This window comes from Cetorhinus maximus, chromosome 5 (genome assembly GCF_964194155.1).
Source record: "Cetorhinus maximus chromosome 5, sCetMax3.hap1.1, whole genome shotgun sequence".
Taxonomy (NCBI): Eukaryota; Metazoa; Chordata; class Chondrichthyes; order Lamniformes; family Cetorhinidae; genus Cetorhinus; species Cetorhinus maximus.
Window position 1 is genome coordinate 110,097,544 of NC_135883.1, and position 18,433 is coordinate 110,115,976.

Here is an 18,433-nt window from a genome sequence, read left to right on the forward strand (position 1 = left end):
TTTCTATGTGGGTCTCAGAAACATGACTTGCACCTACAATTTGAAAAAGAAAGCAGGAAAGTCAAAAATAATTGCAGTGACCCTGATACATTAGAATACAGTTCATGAATTAAGTAGAATATTAAAACACAGGTAAACAGACACTTTTAAAAAAAATCTAAGTGGGTGGACAGCCTAGCAGTTTATGATAGTTAGTACTATTTTGTTAATTAATTTAGAGAGTGCACGTACTTGGCCAGGGAATCGAGCAGTGAATTTGAGGTTTCAAGGCTCCATGCACGCAGGCACCTCCAAAACCTGATTTGGGCTTGTGGGGATTTCTATGATGGTAACATCATGATGTCACAACATGTAGTTTAGCTGATCTTTAGCCTTCTGAAATTGGCTCAACCTTTGCAGTCAGGAGGGAAAACAGAAGTGTTTTGAAAGTTTTTTTCTTCTATTTCCTCTAAACTTTGCCTTTTCAAACTTGAACTACAGGACTGAGGTCTGGTGATCTGCAGTTTGTCTGAAATCAAGAGATTTCAGAGGTAGATAGTTAGGTCCAAAAATCTATTCAGTCAACCACTAACTCTGTTTAGTGTCACTGTAATGTGGGAACTACAAACAAAAATTATAAAATGTAGCAACTAGCTTTTAGACCACATACTTCACTGTTGGTTATTCATTTAATCTTATGATCAAAATGCTATCAATGGCTAATGTACAACAAAACACTATTATCCCTCCCTTCCTTAATTACACCATGTAAAAAGAAAGTATAAATTTATCGTATTCATCTGTGTAACACAAATAACTCTGAAATGCTCACCGACTCGAGCATAATTTCTTTCAAAATAAATCATGTTCCTTATTTTAATCCCAATATTCTATTCAAACCTAATTTCCAAATATATTACTTGTAGCTCAATTGTTAACAAAGTATAAAATATTTTTCCTGTTTCCTATCGTGAAGTGCTAGTGATTTTATTAGTATTAATTCGCAGGGAACTATAAATTTATTAAAGCACGTTGAAAACATCCATTCAGAAATCATTGAAAGAACAAATTTAGATTTAATGATGATACCCAACAAACTTTATGTCAAGTCCAGTGACTCCATACTCACCCAAGGCTATCATGAATGGAGGATACATGAGGCATAGGTCTGTCCTGTAGGTGTCATTCACTATCCTCCTGTGCAGATTAAGGCATGTAGTTTAAAAAGATACTCCTGAATGTAGCTACAAAGATTTATAACTGATCTGTCTTATAAGCTAAGCAATGCTATTTCCAATAAGACTTATTGCCAGAACCCAAAAGCTCATTGGCAGTAGCATATCTACACCTAACCTAAATACCAGTCAATTTCTGGTATGTGCTCCTGCAAGTAAGTAGCAGGTATATATAAAAAAAAATGTTTCATTTATCTTTGGCTCAGTTGCTAGTAGTCTCACCTCCAGGACTGGCCCACATAATCTAGGGTGACACTTCAGTGCAGTACTGAGGTAGTGCTGCATTGTTACAGATGCCATCTTTCAGACGAGGCTCTGTCTGTCTGTTCAGGTGGTCGTAAAAGATCCCATGGCACATTTCCGAAGAAGAGCAGGGAGTTTTCTCAGTGTCCTGCCGAACAGCCAATACCACCAAATCAGATTAATCAATCACTTATCCAGCTACTGTGTGCAAATTGGCTGCCATATTTCTCCACAAAACAGTGACTGCACTTCAAATGTAATTCATTGGGTGTGAAGCGGTATGGGATATTTTGAAGACATGGAAGGTACTATACAAATGCAAGTTCTTTCTTCTTTACGTGTCATGGCATTTTGGTAGGTATGCTCATACAGTAGGCAGATTGTTAATGAGCTGTTCATCATCTATGTTTCACATTAAACATGCAACATACAACTTTAAGTGGAAAAGTTCCATGAAATGTTTTAACACACAAGTCTTAGAACTAGAGTTCAGCAGTATTGATCACGAACAACTCCATTCTGTACAACCACCCATCACATTATTCCCAGAATCACAGTGCAGAAGAGGCCCTTTGGCCCATTGGGTCCTTTTTTCAACTCTTTCGAGTACATTCACAGTTCTTGGTTTTCCGGGAGTGGGACATGAACCCACAACCTTCTGATTCAAAGGCGAGGGTGCTATGAACTGAGCCACAGCTGACACCTCTTGGCCCATTGGGTCTGCACCGACACGTGACTGACCTACCAACCTAATCCCATTTACCAGCACTTGGCCCATAGCCTTGAATGTTATGACATGCCAAGTGCTCATCTAGGTACCTTATAAAGGATGTGAGGCAACCCGCCTCCACCACCCTCCCAGGCAGCACATTCCAGACCATCACCACCCTCTGGGTAAAAAAGTTTTTCCTCACATCCCCCCTAAACCTCCTGCCCCTCACCTTGAACATATGCCCCCTTGTGACTGACCCTTCAACTAAGGGGAACAGCTGCTCCCTATCCACCATGTCCATGCCTCTCATTATCTTGTACGCCTCAATCAGGTTGCCCCCTCAGTCTTCTCTGCTCCAATGAAAACAACCCAAGTCTATCCAACCTCTCTCCATAACTTAAATGTTTCATCCCAGGCAACATCCTGGTGAATCTCCTCTGCACCCACTCCAGTGCAATCACATCCTTCCTATAATGTGGTGACCAGAACTGCACACAGTACTTCAGCTATGGCCTCACCAAGGTTCTATACAACTCCAACATAACCTCCTTACTTTTGTAATCTATGCCTTGATTGCCTTTTTCACCACCCCACTAACGTGCCCCTCTGCCTTCAGAGATCTATAGACATACACGCCAAGGTCCCTTTGTTCCTCAGAACTTCCTAGTGCCATGCCATTCATTGAATACTTCCTTGTCAAATTACTCCTTCCAAAGTGTATCACCTCACACTTTTCAGGGTTAAATTCATCTGCCACTTATCTGCCCATTTGACCATTCCATCTATATCTTCCTGTAGCCCAAGACACTCAACCTCACTGCTTATTATTATTGCTTATATATCAATAATAGTCCTACAATTAATATATTGGTTGTAATGAGCTTTGAGAAGTCCTGACAATGTGATAAGGCACTATATAAAAATGTAAATTATCTTGCTGAAGAAAGCATTTTGTTGGAAGGGAAAAGAGCTAGACAAAAATTCCTAACATTTATAAATATAAAATACGAAATTAAATCAATATCCGTTAACAAAGTAAACCCATATATTTTAATCCATTACTAGCATAGATGCATAACAAGAGTGCTGATCATTAGATCTTACCATGCTAATGGCAGCAGCATGTCTTCTTGTCCCATATCTTGTACATACTGTAGCAATGGTCTATATGGATGGTATACTATTAGACAACAATCCTAAGAAAGAACACCAAATAGTATTAATTAGCTGGCATGCAATTGCCAAAAGTTTCAAAAGAAAGCCAAAGCTACAGTGGGTTAGCAAAATATTTTTTCACCTCTGGGATCAGAGCTCGAATCCAGGCCAAAGTGAAGAGATGGAAATCTCCTATGTTTATGGCTGTGAGGGTTATACTTGAAATTTATTTGGTCATTTTATAGTTGCCTCAGTGACAGTACTGATCTATTTACATCGAAATCTCATTCAGAGGGGTCACAAGGATGTCAGTGTTACACTGATATTGAAGTTTGGAGATGAGACACACTGTTACGATAAAGTAGAAGGAAGTTTGTTTTACATCTACAATTGACTTAGGAATGTTGACATTGACAATGGGTGCCTTAAATAGGGGAGTGGTCTTGTTTCCAGATCTAACACACCCTGACAAATATAAAAAAAGCCAGAGCACTTACCATTAACTCTAACAAATAAAATTCACATTCCAATATCTGCAAAACATTAAATAAAAGCTTTCATTAGTAAAAGCACTTCTGCAAAGTTAGAAATATTCATATTGTTCAGGGATTCCATAAATAGATGCTTTTAAACACCTTGATGACTCTGCTGCCTATCTGTAGGTGAAATTTTTTTTGAAGGAGAAAGGAAAGGATAGGAAACAATAAGCATCTTAAAAGCCACTGTGATCAGAAATTATTCCACTCACTGTTTATCAGGTGTCTATTTCTGGAGCAGTGATAGCAGGAATAGGTGAGAAATTCACACACACAAGCACAACACAGTAGCATTTGTTTGGGAACAACACAGAGGTCTGGGAGCAGCTATTTCACAAGCACACATTAGTACAACTGTATACGCTCCAGGGAAACCTAAAAGAATGGAAAGAAAATAATTCACAAAATAAAGATATTTTATTTTTCTATCTTCATTTTAAGAATTATTTTGGCAATAGCAAACTGAACAAATTAAATCCTGCACACCAAATGGCAAGACAGAATAAGAACAAAAAAAACTGTACAGACTTCCCCACCAGATGCAACAGAAATTTTCAATGCAGCATATGTAGCCAGAGTAATGCACCACATCGGCTAGAGATTAAAACATTAATCTCATTCACTCAGCACAATACTTTCATTTATATAGTGCTACTAACATAGTATAAAGTTCCATGGTGTAGCAAAAAATTTGACACAATGAGATATTAGTACATGGTCAATGATGTGAGTTTTATGGAATGTCTTAAAAGAGGAGATAGGGGTCGTGAGGCAGAGGGGCTTAGGCAGGGGATTCAAGAAAGCACAGCGGACAATGGTGCAGCGATTAAAACTGGCATAATTTCTAATTGGGCATATTTAATACTTTAAATAAAAACAAAAAATGGAGATACGAAGCAAGTCAGGCCACATCTTTGGAGAGAAGAGAGATAACATTTCAGACCAATGATTTAATGAAAGGTAATTGACCCGAAACATTAACTCTGTTTCTCTCTCCACAGGTGCTGCCTGACCTGCTGAGTATTTCTAAGCTTTTTAGCATTCTCAGTATTTTGCTTTTGCAATATATTAACTGCACTCTAACGTTCCTTTTTGGAATTTCTTCTGTCTCTATAATCGGTCATATAAATAAGAGTAATAGCTATTTTATCCTATCCAAACACCTAATTAAATTTCTAATTGACACACTTTGAATATTTTGAAAAAGCGAAATACTGTGGATGCTCCAAATCTGAAATTTAAAAAAAGAAAACAGTGGAAATATTCAGCAGGTCTGGCAGCATCTGTGGAAAGAGAAATAGTTAACATTTCAGATCATGGACCTTTAATCGGAACTGGAAAAAGTTAGAGATATACCAGATTTGAAGCAAATACGGAGGCAGGAAAAGGGATGGAGAGGAAAAACAAAAAAGGAAAGTCTGTGATAGGGTGGAGGGCAGGGTTGATTAAGTGATACAGGAGAAATGGTGCAAGACAAAAGGGAATAGCAACAGGACCAGTGAAGAAACAAAAAGACGGGTATACGGGAGGTGTAAATAGCAACAACAAAACTACAGCCCCGCTTTTCCAAAAAAAAACTGGAGCAGTGATTATGAGCTGAAACTGTTGAACTCAACATAGAGTCCAGAAGGCTGTAAAGTGCCTGATCGAAGGATAAGATGCTGTTCTTCAAACATTTCCACTGAGCTTCATTAAAACAAGACAGGCAAACAAGGACAGCAAGGTCAGACTGGGACCGGGATGGAGAATAAAGCAGCAGCTGGAGACGACCATTCAGCCTTTCGAACGTGTCCTGTAATTCAATAAGATCACGTCTGATCTGATTATAGTTTTAACTCCACTTTCCTGTCAGCCCCCATAACATTCGAGTCCCTTGCAGATCAAAAATCTGTCTAACTCTGCCTTAAATATATTCAATTGCCTCCACTGGTCTCTGGGGAAGAGAATTCCAAGGATTAATGACCCTCAGAAGAAATTCCTCCTCACCTCCGTCTTAAAAGAGAAGACCCATAATTTTTAAACTGTACCCCTAATTTCAGGTTTCCCCACCAGGGGGACATCTTCTCAGCATCTGCCATGTCAAGCCTCCTCAGAATCTATGTTTCAATAAGATCACCTGTTATGGCTGCTAGACCTGATAAGATGGTTATGTTTTAAACTGTCTCTTTTAATTTAAGGTAATAAAGAATGCCCTGGAACAGGGGATGTGTTGGGGGGGGGGGGGGGGGGGGCGGGCGGGGAGAGAGAGAGAGAGAAATGTGTGAAGTCGTATTGAACTGTGCCCAGCGATAAGCCCATGTGACTTGTTGTCTTGGGGACAGGGGCCCAGGTCAAAAAACTTATTCATACACAGATAAGAGCTTTAACACCTGGACAAAGAGGAAAGACAGCTGGCCTTACTGCTGCTGACCCTGAATCAGGCAAACAAAAAGGACTACTGTCTACTGCATTCACTGCTCCCAATGTGGTCTGCTATACATTGGAGACACCAAACGCAGACTGGGTGACCGCTTTGCAGAACACCTTCGGTCTGTCTGCAAGCATGACCCATACCTTCCTGTCACTTGCCATTTCAACACACCACCCTGCTCTCATGCCCACATGTCTGTCCTTGGCCTGCTGCAATGTTCCAGTGAAGCCCAACGTAAACTGGAGGAACAGCACCTCATCTTCCGATTAGGCACTTTGCAGCCTTCCAGACTTAACATTGAGTTCAACAACTTCAGATCATAAACTCTCTCCTCCATCCTCACCCCCTTTTTATCCCCTTTTTTCAATATTCATTCTCATTTCTAAATTTTATTTTTTCATTTTTTTTAATCCACTTATTATTTTATTTTCATTTTTATTCATTGTTTTATCCCCACCTTTTATCCTATTTTTAATCTTTTTTCCCACCACCGTCCCCTCCCCCCACCCCACCCCACCCCAACAAGGACCATCTGTCACTTGTTCATATTCTTTCCAGACTGCTTACCCTTGTCCTGCCATTATCACATTCTGCTTTCTGACCTTAATGCCACCATCAGCACCTCCTTTAGCCAGTACCACAATCATTAACACCCCTGGCAATCTCTCATTTTCCTCCAACTATCACTGGCCTTCTATCCAGCTTCACCTGCTCCATCCTTCCTAGTATAACTTTCATTACAGTTTTACTTCTCTTTAGCTCTGAAGAAGAGTCATAAGGACTCGAAACGTTAACTCTGATTTTTTTTCTCTCCACAGATGTTGTTAGACCTGCTGAGTTTTTCCAACATTTTCTGTTTTTGTTTCAGACAAAAGGAGTCAGGAAAAGAGAACCCACAATAGGTGCTGCTATGCCAAGAAGAAAAGGACTGCTTTTACATGCTAACTTTTGGTGATTTATGTACAAAGATACCCAGATCCCTCTGTACCACAGCATTCTGCAATCTCTCTCCATTTAAATAATATTCAGCTTTTCCACTCTTTCCGCCAAAGTGGACAACCTCACATTTTCCCACATTATACTTATCTGCCAAATTTCTGCCCACATGCATAACCTATCTATATCCTTTTGTATCCCCCTCACAACCTATCTTGTATTGTAAGCAAATTTGACTACAATACACTCAGCCCCTTCATCCAAGTTATTTATATAGATCATAAATAGTTGAAGGCCCAGCACTGATCCTTGTGGCACTCCACTAGTTAGTTTGCCATCCTAAAAAATGCCCTTTTTATCCTGACTCTGTTTCCTATTAGTTAGCCAGTTCTCTGTCCAAGCTAATATGTCACCCCCAACACCATAAGCTCTTATGCTGTATGGTAACCTTTTCATGTGGCACCTTATTGAATGTCTTTTGGAAATCCAAATGGACATTTACTGGTTCCCCTTTATCCACCCTGCTTGTTACATCTTCAAAGAACTTGAATAAATTTGTCAAACATGAAATCCCTTTCACAAAACCATGTTGAAAATGGCTGAATGTATTATGATTTTCTAAAATGTCCTGCTACTACATCCTTAACAATGGATTCTAGCATTTTCCCAATGACAGAAATTAGGCGAACTGGCCAATATTTTCCCGATTCTGTCTTCCTGCTTTCTTGAATAGGGGCGTTACATTTGTGGTTTTCCAATCAGCTGGAACCTTGCCAGAATCTAGGCAATTTTGGAAGATTGCAACCAATGCATTCACTATCTCCACTATCACTGTATCACTTTTAATATCCTAGGATGCAGGCCATTAGGTCCAGGATACATTTCAGTCTTTAGTCCCAATAGTTTTCCTAGTACTTTTTCTCTAGTGTTAAGTTCATCCCTCCCTTTTGTCTCTTGATTTTCTACAATTCATGGAATGCTTTTTGTCTTTTCTACCATGAAGGCAGATACAAAATACTTGTTCAAAGTCTTTGCCATTATTAATTCCCCAGTCTCATCCACTAAGGAACTAACACTTTAGCTAAATTTATTTTTTATATACCTGTAGCAGTTTCACTGTTTAAGACAGACGAGGTGAAATTTCTTCTCTGAGGGTCATTAGCCTTTGGAATTCTCTTCCACAGACAGCAATGGAGTCTAGTCATTGAATATATTCATGACTGAATTAGACAGATTTTTGATCTACAAGGGAGTCAAGGATTATGGGGCACAGGCAGGGAAGTAGACTTAAGGTCACAATCAGATCAGGCATATTCTTATTGAATAGCAGAGCAGGCTCAATGGGCTGAATTTCCAAGCTCAAAATTAATTGAGAGACGGTGTAAGAGATGAAGCTGGTACTTTTGTTGCGGACTGATTGTTCAAGGAAGAGAAGGAGCACAGAGTGGGGAAGGTTGGGGGATTGTGAAAATATAGCCAAGGGTGAGGTTGGAAGGAGGGATGGGGTCAGAGGAAAGTGAAAGGGAAGAAGTATTTGGAGGGGTTTTGGTGGCCAAGAGTTGTTGGAGCTTATAATCAATGACGTCTGAAAAGGGGAAAAAAAACTTTTTATTAAAGCACCAGATAAAGCGAAAGATGAAATGGAGCTCCCGACCAGGACAACTCTAAAATAGATTGAGTCAGTCCTGCTGAAGAGCTATGAACATTTACCTTGTATTATTGGAAATTAACTGCTTTAAGGATAAAGCAGGTTTTTTTTTTAAAACAATCAACTGAATAAAACAAAAAAAATGAGCAATACTGGGCAAGGTTTTCCTTAAAGGCAAAAGGAGTAGTAAAATTTGAAGATAAAATTTGGAACGTAAAGTTAAGGTTGACAATATAATCTAAATGCAGTGTTAGAAGTAGAGGAGACTGAACGCTAAAATTTGTGGTGATGAAATGTCTGTAGAACTTGGGCATTTCACATCATATCAGTGTCTCAGATAGGAATTCACAATTTAACAAATACATCTGAAATATGCAAGAGTGCCTAACCTCAAATTCTCTATCTTGTTAATATAATTACTTCCACTGGCTGTTCTATGAAGCATGGACGGCATGTAACAAGTTCCTGGACTATTGTGGACATGTTAAAACCCACCCAAAATGAATCACCTCTTCAACGGTCAGCCAAAGCAAAGAAATTACAGATACAAAAAAGCCTGAAGATGATTAGTTCCATTTGGGCTACTATCACTGAAATGACAAAGTTTATAACGAGTAATTATATTCCACAGAAAGAAGAAATAAATTTTGACACTTACATGGTTCATTCTGTAAGGAAATTCCTTAGGAAATGCATAAGAAAACCTGGTTTTCACTACATTGTAAAAGAAAAAGTGACAAAATTTAAAAAGCTCAAGTCCAATAGGTTTACATGAATATATGCAACATACGTGTCCTCTCTAACATTCTTCTCTAGCATTTTTCTATTCACAAAGGACAAAGAGCAATGTTTGAAGCAGATAACCAGGAAACTAAATTATGCCACTGCATGGGATACAGTAACATGTAATTATGCTTTTCAAAAAGTATGAAAAGCTTTTAGCATTCAATACACTATTTTCTCAATTCTACTAGCTCAAAATTACCAACTTAGTTGACTGCACCAGAGCTAACATGCTGAAGCTTCAAATATTTCTGTACTCCAAACAATCAACATAGATGGACCAAAAAAACCTGATACACACTAGTAACTTCAATTGTGTGGACTATACACACATTTTTGAAAACAATTCCAAAGTAATGCTAGCCAATTCAAAGCTGATGCACAAACTAACATGTACATCCTGTGACAAAATTAACCAAAGATCTTCTAAATAAATAGAATCAAATAACTTCAAGATAAACTGAAAGGAACTCGCACACTGTAAACCATACTCTCAGACAGCACTGATAATGTCACCAGATGACAATGGCTCCTAAGCATTGTGTGTTACAGCTTACAAATATGCAAGGAGTTTAAAGATTTGTCTCAAAATGCAAGTCCCTCTTGATATTTTAACTGTACCACATACAAATTGAATACATACATAAATACGTAAATAAACCATCGTTCTCCATATTTATTTCACGTTTCTTATTTATTTATTCATAGGATATGGGCTCACTGGCTAGGCCAGCATTTATTGCCCTAATTGCCCTGGAGAGGGTGGCAGTGGACATCAACAGTCAAGGCTAGATGTTACAAAGGTAACAAAAAGACCAAGACTGAAGGCTCTCTGTCTGAATGCATGTAACATTCATAACAAAGCAAATTAATTGATGGCCCACATTGAAGTAAATAAATATGATCTGATAGCAATTACAGAGACGTGGCTGCAGGACAACAAAGATTGGGTCCTTAATATTGAGGGGTACATGACATTCAAGAAGAATAGGAAACTAGGTAAAGGTGGAGGGGTAGCACTGTTAATCAGAGCGCATTGGTGCAATAGTTAGAGATGATCTTGGTTCAGGAGAACAGGATGTAGAATCGATTCGGGTGGACGTGAGGAATAGTAGGGGGAAAAAAGTCATTATTGGGAGTGGTCTACAGACCCCCTAACAGTAGCCACAGTGTAGGACAAAGTATTCAAGAGAAAATACTAATAGAGCAGCATGTTCTGGAACCAACCAGAGAGCAAGTTATATTAGACTTGCTATTGTGTAACGTGACAGGATTAATGACCTCAAAGTAAAGGCACCCTAGGTAGCAGCGACCACAATATGATTTGTCATGATTTGACATCCAGTCTGAAAGGGAGAAGAGTGGGTCTAAGACTAATATCTTAAACTTAAATAAGGGCAACTATGTGGGGATGAAAGCTGAGCTAGCTGAAGTCAACTGAGAAACTAGGCTAGAGGGTAGATCAATGGAGAAGCAATGGCAAACATTTAAGAAGATACTTCAGAGTATTCAGAATAAGTGCATTCCTTTTATAAAGAAAAATTCTAAGGGCAGGACCCACCATCTGTGGTTAATTAAAGTTAAGAAAAGCATCAAACTTAAGGAAAAAGCATACAACTCTGCAAAGGTGAATAGCAGGACAGATGATTGGACAGAATATAAAGAACTGCAGAGAATGGCTAAAAGGTTAATCAGGAGAGAAATTAGAGTATGAGAGGAAGCTAGTTAGAAATGTAAAAATGGATAGCAAGAGTTTCTACACGTATTTAACAAGGAAAAGAATAAGTAAAGTGAGCGTTGGTCATCTAGAGTGGCAGTGGTGAGTTATTAGTAGATAATAAGGAAACAGCAGAAGAAATGAACAAATATTTTGCTTCTGTGTTTACTATAGATGACGCAAAAAACATTCCAGTATTAGCTGCAAATCAGATGAAAGGGAGAGGGGAACCTGGTGAAATTGAAATCACTAGGGAAACGATACTGAGCAAATTGATGGAGCTGCAGGTTGGCAAGTCCCCGGGTCCTGATGGATTACATCCTAGGGACTTAACAGAGGTAGCTAATGAAGTAGTCAATGCGCTAGTGTTAATTTTCCAAAATTCGCTAGATTCTGGAAAGGTTCCGTCAGATTGGAAAGTGGCAAATATAACCCCTCTATTCAAGAAGGATGGGAGACAGAAAACAGGAAACTATAGGCCAGTTAGCTTGACATTTGTCATGGGGAAGTTGTTAGAGCTAGGCACTTAGAAGAGCTCAAGGCAACCGGAAAGAGTCAGCATGGTTTTGTGAAAGGAAAATCATGTTCAACCAATTTATTGGAGTTTTTTGAAGGAATAACATGTGCAGTGGATAAAGGGGAGCCTGTAGACATTCTGTACTTGGATTTCCAGAAGGCATTTGATGAGGTACCACATCAAAGGTTATTATGGAAAATAAAAGCGCATGGTGTAGGGGGTGACATATTATTATGGATAGAAGATTGGCTGGCTGGCAGAAAGCAGAGAGTATGCATAAGTGGGTCTTTTTCAGATTGGCAGGATGTGACGAGTGGCGTCCCACAGGGGTCTGTACTGGGGCCTCAACTTTTTATGATTTACATCAATGACTTAGATGAGGGGAGTGAAGACATGGTAGCTAAAGTTGCAGATGACACAAAGATAGGTAAGAAATTATGTTGTGAAGACATGAGGTTGCAGATGGATATAGATTGGTTGAGTGAATAGACAAAGATCTGGCAAATGGAGTTTAATGTGGGAAAATGTGAAGTTGTTTACGTTGGCAGGAAGAACAAAAAGGCAGGGTCTTATTTAAAAGGAGAACAGCTGCATAATTCTGAGGTGCAGAAGGACTAAGGTGTTCTCGTGCACTAGTCACAAAAGAATTTGTCTGCAGGTACAGCAAGTATTTAAGAAGGCTAATGGATGCTATCCTTTATTACAAGAGGGGTTGAACATAAAAATAAGCATGTTATGCTTCAGTTATACAAGGCATTGGTGAGACCACACCTCGAATACTGTGTGCAGTTTTGGTCTCCTTATTTAAAGGAAGGATGTAAATGCATTGGAGGCAGTTCAAAGGAGGTTTACTAGATTGATACCTGGAATGAGTGGGTTGTCTTATGAGGAAAGGTTGGACAGACTGGGCTTATTTCCACTGGAGTTTAGAAGAGTGGGGGTGATTTGATTGAAGTATACAAAGATCCTGAACAGCCTTGATAAGGTGGACATCAAAAGGATGTTTCCTCTTTGGGTGAGTCCAGAACTAGAGGGCACTGTTTTAAAATTAGGGGTCGCCCTTTTAGGACAGAGATGAGGAGAATTTTTTTCTCTGAGGGTTGTGCGACTTTGGAACTCTCTGCCTCAGGTGATAGAGGAAGCAGGCTCATTGAATATTTTTAAAGCAGAGGTAGGTGATTCCCTTGCCTAACAAGAATCAGGGTTAGATGGCAATGTGGAAATCGAAACACAAGATAATCAGCCATGATCTTACCGAATGGCAGAGCAGGCTCGAGGGGCCGAATGGTGTTCTGGTATTGCTGCAGTACATGTGATGTAGGAACACCCACAGTGCTATTAGGAAGGGAGTTCCAGGATTTTGACCCAGCGACAGTGAAGGAACGGCGATATAATTCCAAGTCAGGATGCTGTCTGGCCTGGAGGGAAATTTGCTGGTGGTGTTACCATGCATCTGCCATCCTTGTCCTACTAGATGGTAGAAGTCAAGGGTCTGGAAGGTACTGTCGAAGGAGCTTTGGTGATTTGCTGCAGTGCATCTTGTAGATGGTACATACTGCTGCAACTATACGTTGGTGGTGGGGGGAGTGAATGTTGAAGGTGGTAGATGGGGTGCCAATCAAGCATACTGCTTTGTCCTAGATGGTGTCAAGCTTCACGAGTGTTGTTGGAGCTGCACTCGTTAAGGCCAATGGCGAGTATTCCATCACACTCCTGACTTGTGCCTTGTAGATAGTGGACAGGCTTTGGGAAGTCAGGAGGTGAGTTACTCTGCACAGAATTCCTAGCCTCTGACCTACTCTTGTAGCCACAGTATTTAAATGCCCAGTCCAGTTCAGTTTCTGGTCAATGGTGACCCCCCATGATGTTGGCAGTAGAGGATTCAACAATGGTAATGCTACTCTATGTCAAGGGGAGATAGTTTGATTCTCCCCTGATGGAGATGCTAATTCCCTAGCACTGGTGTGGCACGAACGTTGCTTGCCACTTATGAGCCCAAGCCTAAATATTGTCCAGGTCTTACTGCATATAGACACGGACTGCTTCATTATCTGAGGAGTCACGAGTGGTGATGAATATTGTGCAATCATCTGTGAACATCCCCACTTCTGACCTTATGATGGAGGAAAGGTCATTGATGAAACAGCTAAAGCTGGTTGGGCTGAGGACACTACCCGAGGGACTCCTGCAACGATGTCCTGGAGCTGAGATGACTGACCTCCAACAACCACAACCATCTTCCTTTGTGCTAGGTATGACTACAACTAGTGGAGAGCTTCACTCCGCCCACCCCCTCACCCCAATTCCCACTGACTTCAGTTTTGCTAAGGCTCCTCGATGCCACACCCGGTCAATTGCTGCCTTGATGCCAAGGGCAGTCACTCTCACCTCGCCTCGAGTTCAGCTCTTTAGTCCAAGGCTGTAAGTAGGTCAGGAGCTGAGTGGCCCTGGCAGAAACCAAACCTAGTCAGTGAATAGGTTATTGCTGAGCAAGTGCCACTGGGTTGGATTTGTCCTGCTTTTTGTGGACAGGATATTCTTGGTCAATTTTTCACATTGCTTGGTAGATGTCAGTGTTGTAGCTGTACTGGAACAGCTTGGCTAAGGGCGTGGCTAGTTCTGGAACACAAGTCTTCAGTGCTATTGCCAGAATATTGTCAGGGCTGTGGTCTTTGCAGTATCCAGTGCCTTCAGCCATTTCTTGATATCATGTGGAGTGAATCGAATTGGCTGAAGACTGGCATCTGTGATGCTGGGGACCTCAGGAGGAGGTCGGGATGGATCATCCACTCAGCAATTCTGGCTGAAGATGGATGCAAATGCTTCAGCTCCATCTTTTGCACTGCTGTGCTGGCCTCCTCCATCATTGAGGATGGGGATACTTGTGGAGCCTACTCTTCCAGAAAATTGTTTAATTGTCCACCACCATTTGTGACTGGAAGTGGCAGAACTGCAGAACTTACAACTGATTCGTTGGTTGTGGGATCGCTTCACTCTGTTTATCGCTTGATGCTTATTGCTGTTTGGCAAGCAAGTAGTCCTGTTTTGTAGCTTCACCAGGCTGACAGTTATTTTTTGGTATGCCTGGTGCTGCTACTGGCATGTCCTCCTGCACTCTTCATTGAGCCCCAGCTTAATGGTAGTGGTAGAGTGGGGATATGCTGAGCCATGAGGTTACACATTGTGCTTGTACATAATTCTGCTGCTGCTGACAGCCCACAGGATCTCATGGATGCCCAGTTGAATAGCCAGATGTGTTCGGAATCTATCTCACTTAGCACGGTGGTAGTGCCGCACAACACGATAGAGGGTATTCTCAATGTGAAGACAGGACTTCGTCTCCGCAAGGACTGTGCGGTGGTCGCTCCTACCAATACTCTCACGGACAGATGCATCTGCGACAGGTGATTGATGAGGACGAAGCCAAGTAGGTTTTTCCTTCTTGTTGGTTCCTCACCACCTGCCAAAGATCCAGTCTAGAGTTACGTCCTTTAGCACTCAACCAGTTCGGTCAGTAGTGGTGCTACCAAGCCACTCTTGGTGATGGACATTGAAGTCCCCCATCCAGAGAATGTTCTGTGCCCTTGCCACTCTCAGTGCTTCCCCGAAGTGGTGTTCAACATGGAGGAGAACTGATTCATTAGCTAAGGGGGGTGGGGGGGGAAACAGTAGGTGATAACCAGCAGGGGGTTTTCTTCCCATATTTGACCAGATGCCATAAGATTTCATGGGGTCCAGAGTCAATGTTAAAGATTCCCAGGGCAACTTCCTCCAAAATGTATATCACTGTGCCACAACCTCCAGAGGGTCTGTCTTTTCGATGGGAAAGGACACACCCAGGGATGGGGATGGTGGTGCCTGGGACATTGTAAGGTATGATTCCGTGAATGTGACTATATCAAGTTGTTATTTGACCAGTCTGTGGGACAGCTCTTCCAATTTTGGCACAAGCCCTCAAACGTTAGTAAGGAGGACTTTGCAGGGTTGACAGGGCTGGGTTTGCCGTTGTCATTCCTGGTGCCTAGGTCGATGCCGGGTGGTCCGTCCAGTTTCATTTCTTTTTTTTTTAAGGCATCGTAGTGGTTTGATATAATTGAGTGGCTTGCTCGGCCAATTCAGAGAGCATTTAAGAGCATTTATAAGGATCTGGAATCACATGTAGGCCAGACCAGGTAAAGATGGAAGATTTCCTTCCCTAAAGGGCATTATTGAACCAGATGGGTTTTTATGACAATCAACAATCATTTTGTGCTCACCATTAGGCTAGCTTTTAATTTCAGATTTTTTTATTAATTGAATTTAAATTCCACCAACTCCATGGTGGGATTTGAACGCCTACCCCAGAGCATTAGCCTAGGCCTCTGGATTACTAGTTCAGTGACTTTCGCACAGTGCAACCGCCTCCCCCATAAATGATTCTTGCCAAGAAGCCTCCAAAGCTCATTTATGATTAATGTTCACAAATTATGCAATTTCTTTCATTCACACAATAAACAGAATTTAACCAAGAATTCATATAGTACAGGAACAAGAACAGGAACAGAAAGCCATTTAGCCCCTTGAGCCTGTTCCACCATTCAATGAGATCGTGGGTGATCTGGGATCTAATTCCATAAACCCACATTTGACCATATTCCTTTAATAGCTTTGGTTAACAAAAATCTATTAATCTCCGTTTTTAAAGTAACTATTGATCTAGCATAAATTTGTACAAAGAGTTCCAAACATCTATCAATCTTTGCATGTACAGGTGTTTCGTAATTTCAATGTAATTTTTTGATTATACCTTTGGTTTTAGTCTCCTCAACCAGTGGAAATACCTTTTATCTACCCTGTCCATTTCCCTCGAATCACCCCTACACCTTCTAAATTCCAGGGAATGCAACCCTAGTTTGTCTAATCTCTGCTTGTAATTTAAACCTTCGAGTCCAGGTATCATTCTGGTATATCTATGTTGCACTCCCTCCTGCAACATATCTTTCCGAAGGTTTGGTGCCCAGAACTGCTCAGATTGGCCCAGGGCCGGCATTTTCCGTTCCTGTTGTGGCGGGGCCCACCGTGAGACGGTCGGCAGCCCAGCCAAAAGTCCACTGACTTTGGCTGGGATTGGACGACCCCAGCAGTGGGCGGGGCCAGAAAATTCCAACCCAGGTATGGCTGAACCAGGGCTTCCTACAGCTGAAGCATGACTTGTACCCCCATGTACTCTTGTCCTCTATGTACAAAGACCAGCATTCCATTGGCCTTTTTGATTATATTCTGTATCTGTTCAGGACATTTTAATGATCCATGTACATGGCCCACAAGTCTATTTGGAATACCACTATTTCTCACTTCTCATCTTTTCAAAAGTGCCTTGTTCTATCCTTTTTTAGGACCAGGGATGCCCCCACATTGTCTACATTCAAATCCATTTACTGTGGTTTGCTCATGCACTTAAGCTATCTTTTGTTGACTGTACAATTAGGAAATCAGAATTTTTAGCTTCGAAATGTAAAGATTTTAACAGGCAAAAAAGCTTTGTACTCACACACTGAAGTTGAAGCTGAAATCAAACGCGTGTTTGAAACAACACCAAATTCCTAAAAACAAGAGACAGTTGTGTCCAATATAATATGACAATGGCAATAAATTTAATTGGATGCTTTAGTTTAGCTTCCATACCTCAAAAATTAAAGTTGCAAACATATACTGCTTAAACATTACATTTGCCTCCTAAATATATTGAAATCAAGTCTAATCAGATTAATTGCAACAGCATAAAGTTACAGAACAGGAATGATCAATTTTTCCTCTATAACACAAGCTTCCTACATTTATCAGTACTAGGTGCTATGACTCTGATAGTTCAATAATTGCAGCAACTATTCAGTCAATCTTTCAAAGTAGTTGCCATAGGCAAAAGAACATTTTATCAGATATTCACTATGATTTCCAGAAAAGAAATCCTAAAAGGTCAGAGAACACAGATCGATTAACCACTAATAAGGAATATTAATCAAAAGGCAACAGGCAAATCATAACCCTTCACTTTAATTCCTCAGCTAAGATCTGGGATTCTCAGTCCATATCTAGGAAATTCCCTGGGAATTTCTTCAGGAGGGGATTGGGTGGCAGTGGATGATGGGGGTTCCACTCAGCCAGTGCAATTTTGTCAGGAGATCACCAGAAATCCCATTTGTTCATTTATCCAGGATCTCCACTGATCTTCCAAGGCAGCTAATTAAGAGAACTCCTGAAGAAATTCTTGAATATCATTTTAGGTCCCATGATTCTCAAAATAAATTTCTCCAATACCACTTCAACCAACCCGAGACACACTTCTTTGAATCTTATCTATTGCACTGTCACCAAATAGAAGTGTTTATAATGAACAATATCTTTAATTACTAGAGATAAGCTACAGCTGCTCTTTAGTTGAAAAGACTACTTTGAATTTTTTTTCCGTCTTTAAATAACGGTACAAAATAGCACAAGGCAACAAGGCTTTGTTTAAGGTCATCCCAAACTCTTAATCAACATAACTCTTCATTCAACACTGAAAATCCTAAATGTAACTAGT

At 40.6% G+C, this 18,433-nt stretch overlaps 1 protein-coding gene across 1 annotated transcript in view; it reads right to left on the reverse strand.

Annotated features, from left to right (window-relative positions):
• ccnc (cyclin C) overlaps nt 1–18,433 on the reverse strand; it is a 45,171-nt gene that overhangs the window by 13,666 nt on the left and 13,072 nt on the right. Inside the window, exons 5-9 of the mRNA XM_078542313.1 lie at nt 17,402–17,453; nt 9,513–9,568; nt 3,822–3,857; nt 3,274–3,365; nt 1,109–1,176 (exon numbers count right to left, since the gene is read on the reverse strand). Of these exons, the coding sequence (XP_078398439.1) occupies nt 1,109–1,176; nt 3,274–3,365; nt 3,822–3,857; nt 9,513–9,568; nt 17,402–17,453 (304 nt within the window). The remainder of the gene's footprint in view (nt 1–1,108; nt 1,177–3,273; nt 3,366–3,821; nt 3,858–9,512; nt 9,569–17,401; nt 17,454–18,433) is intronic.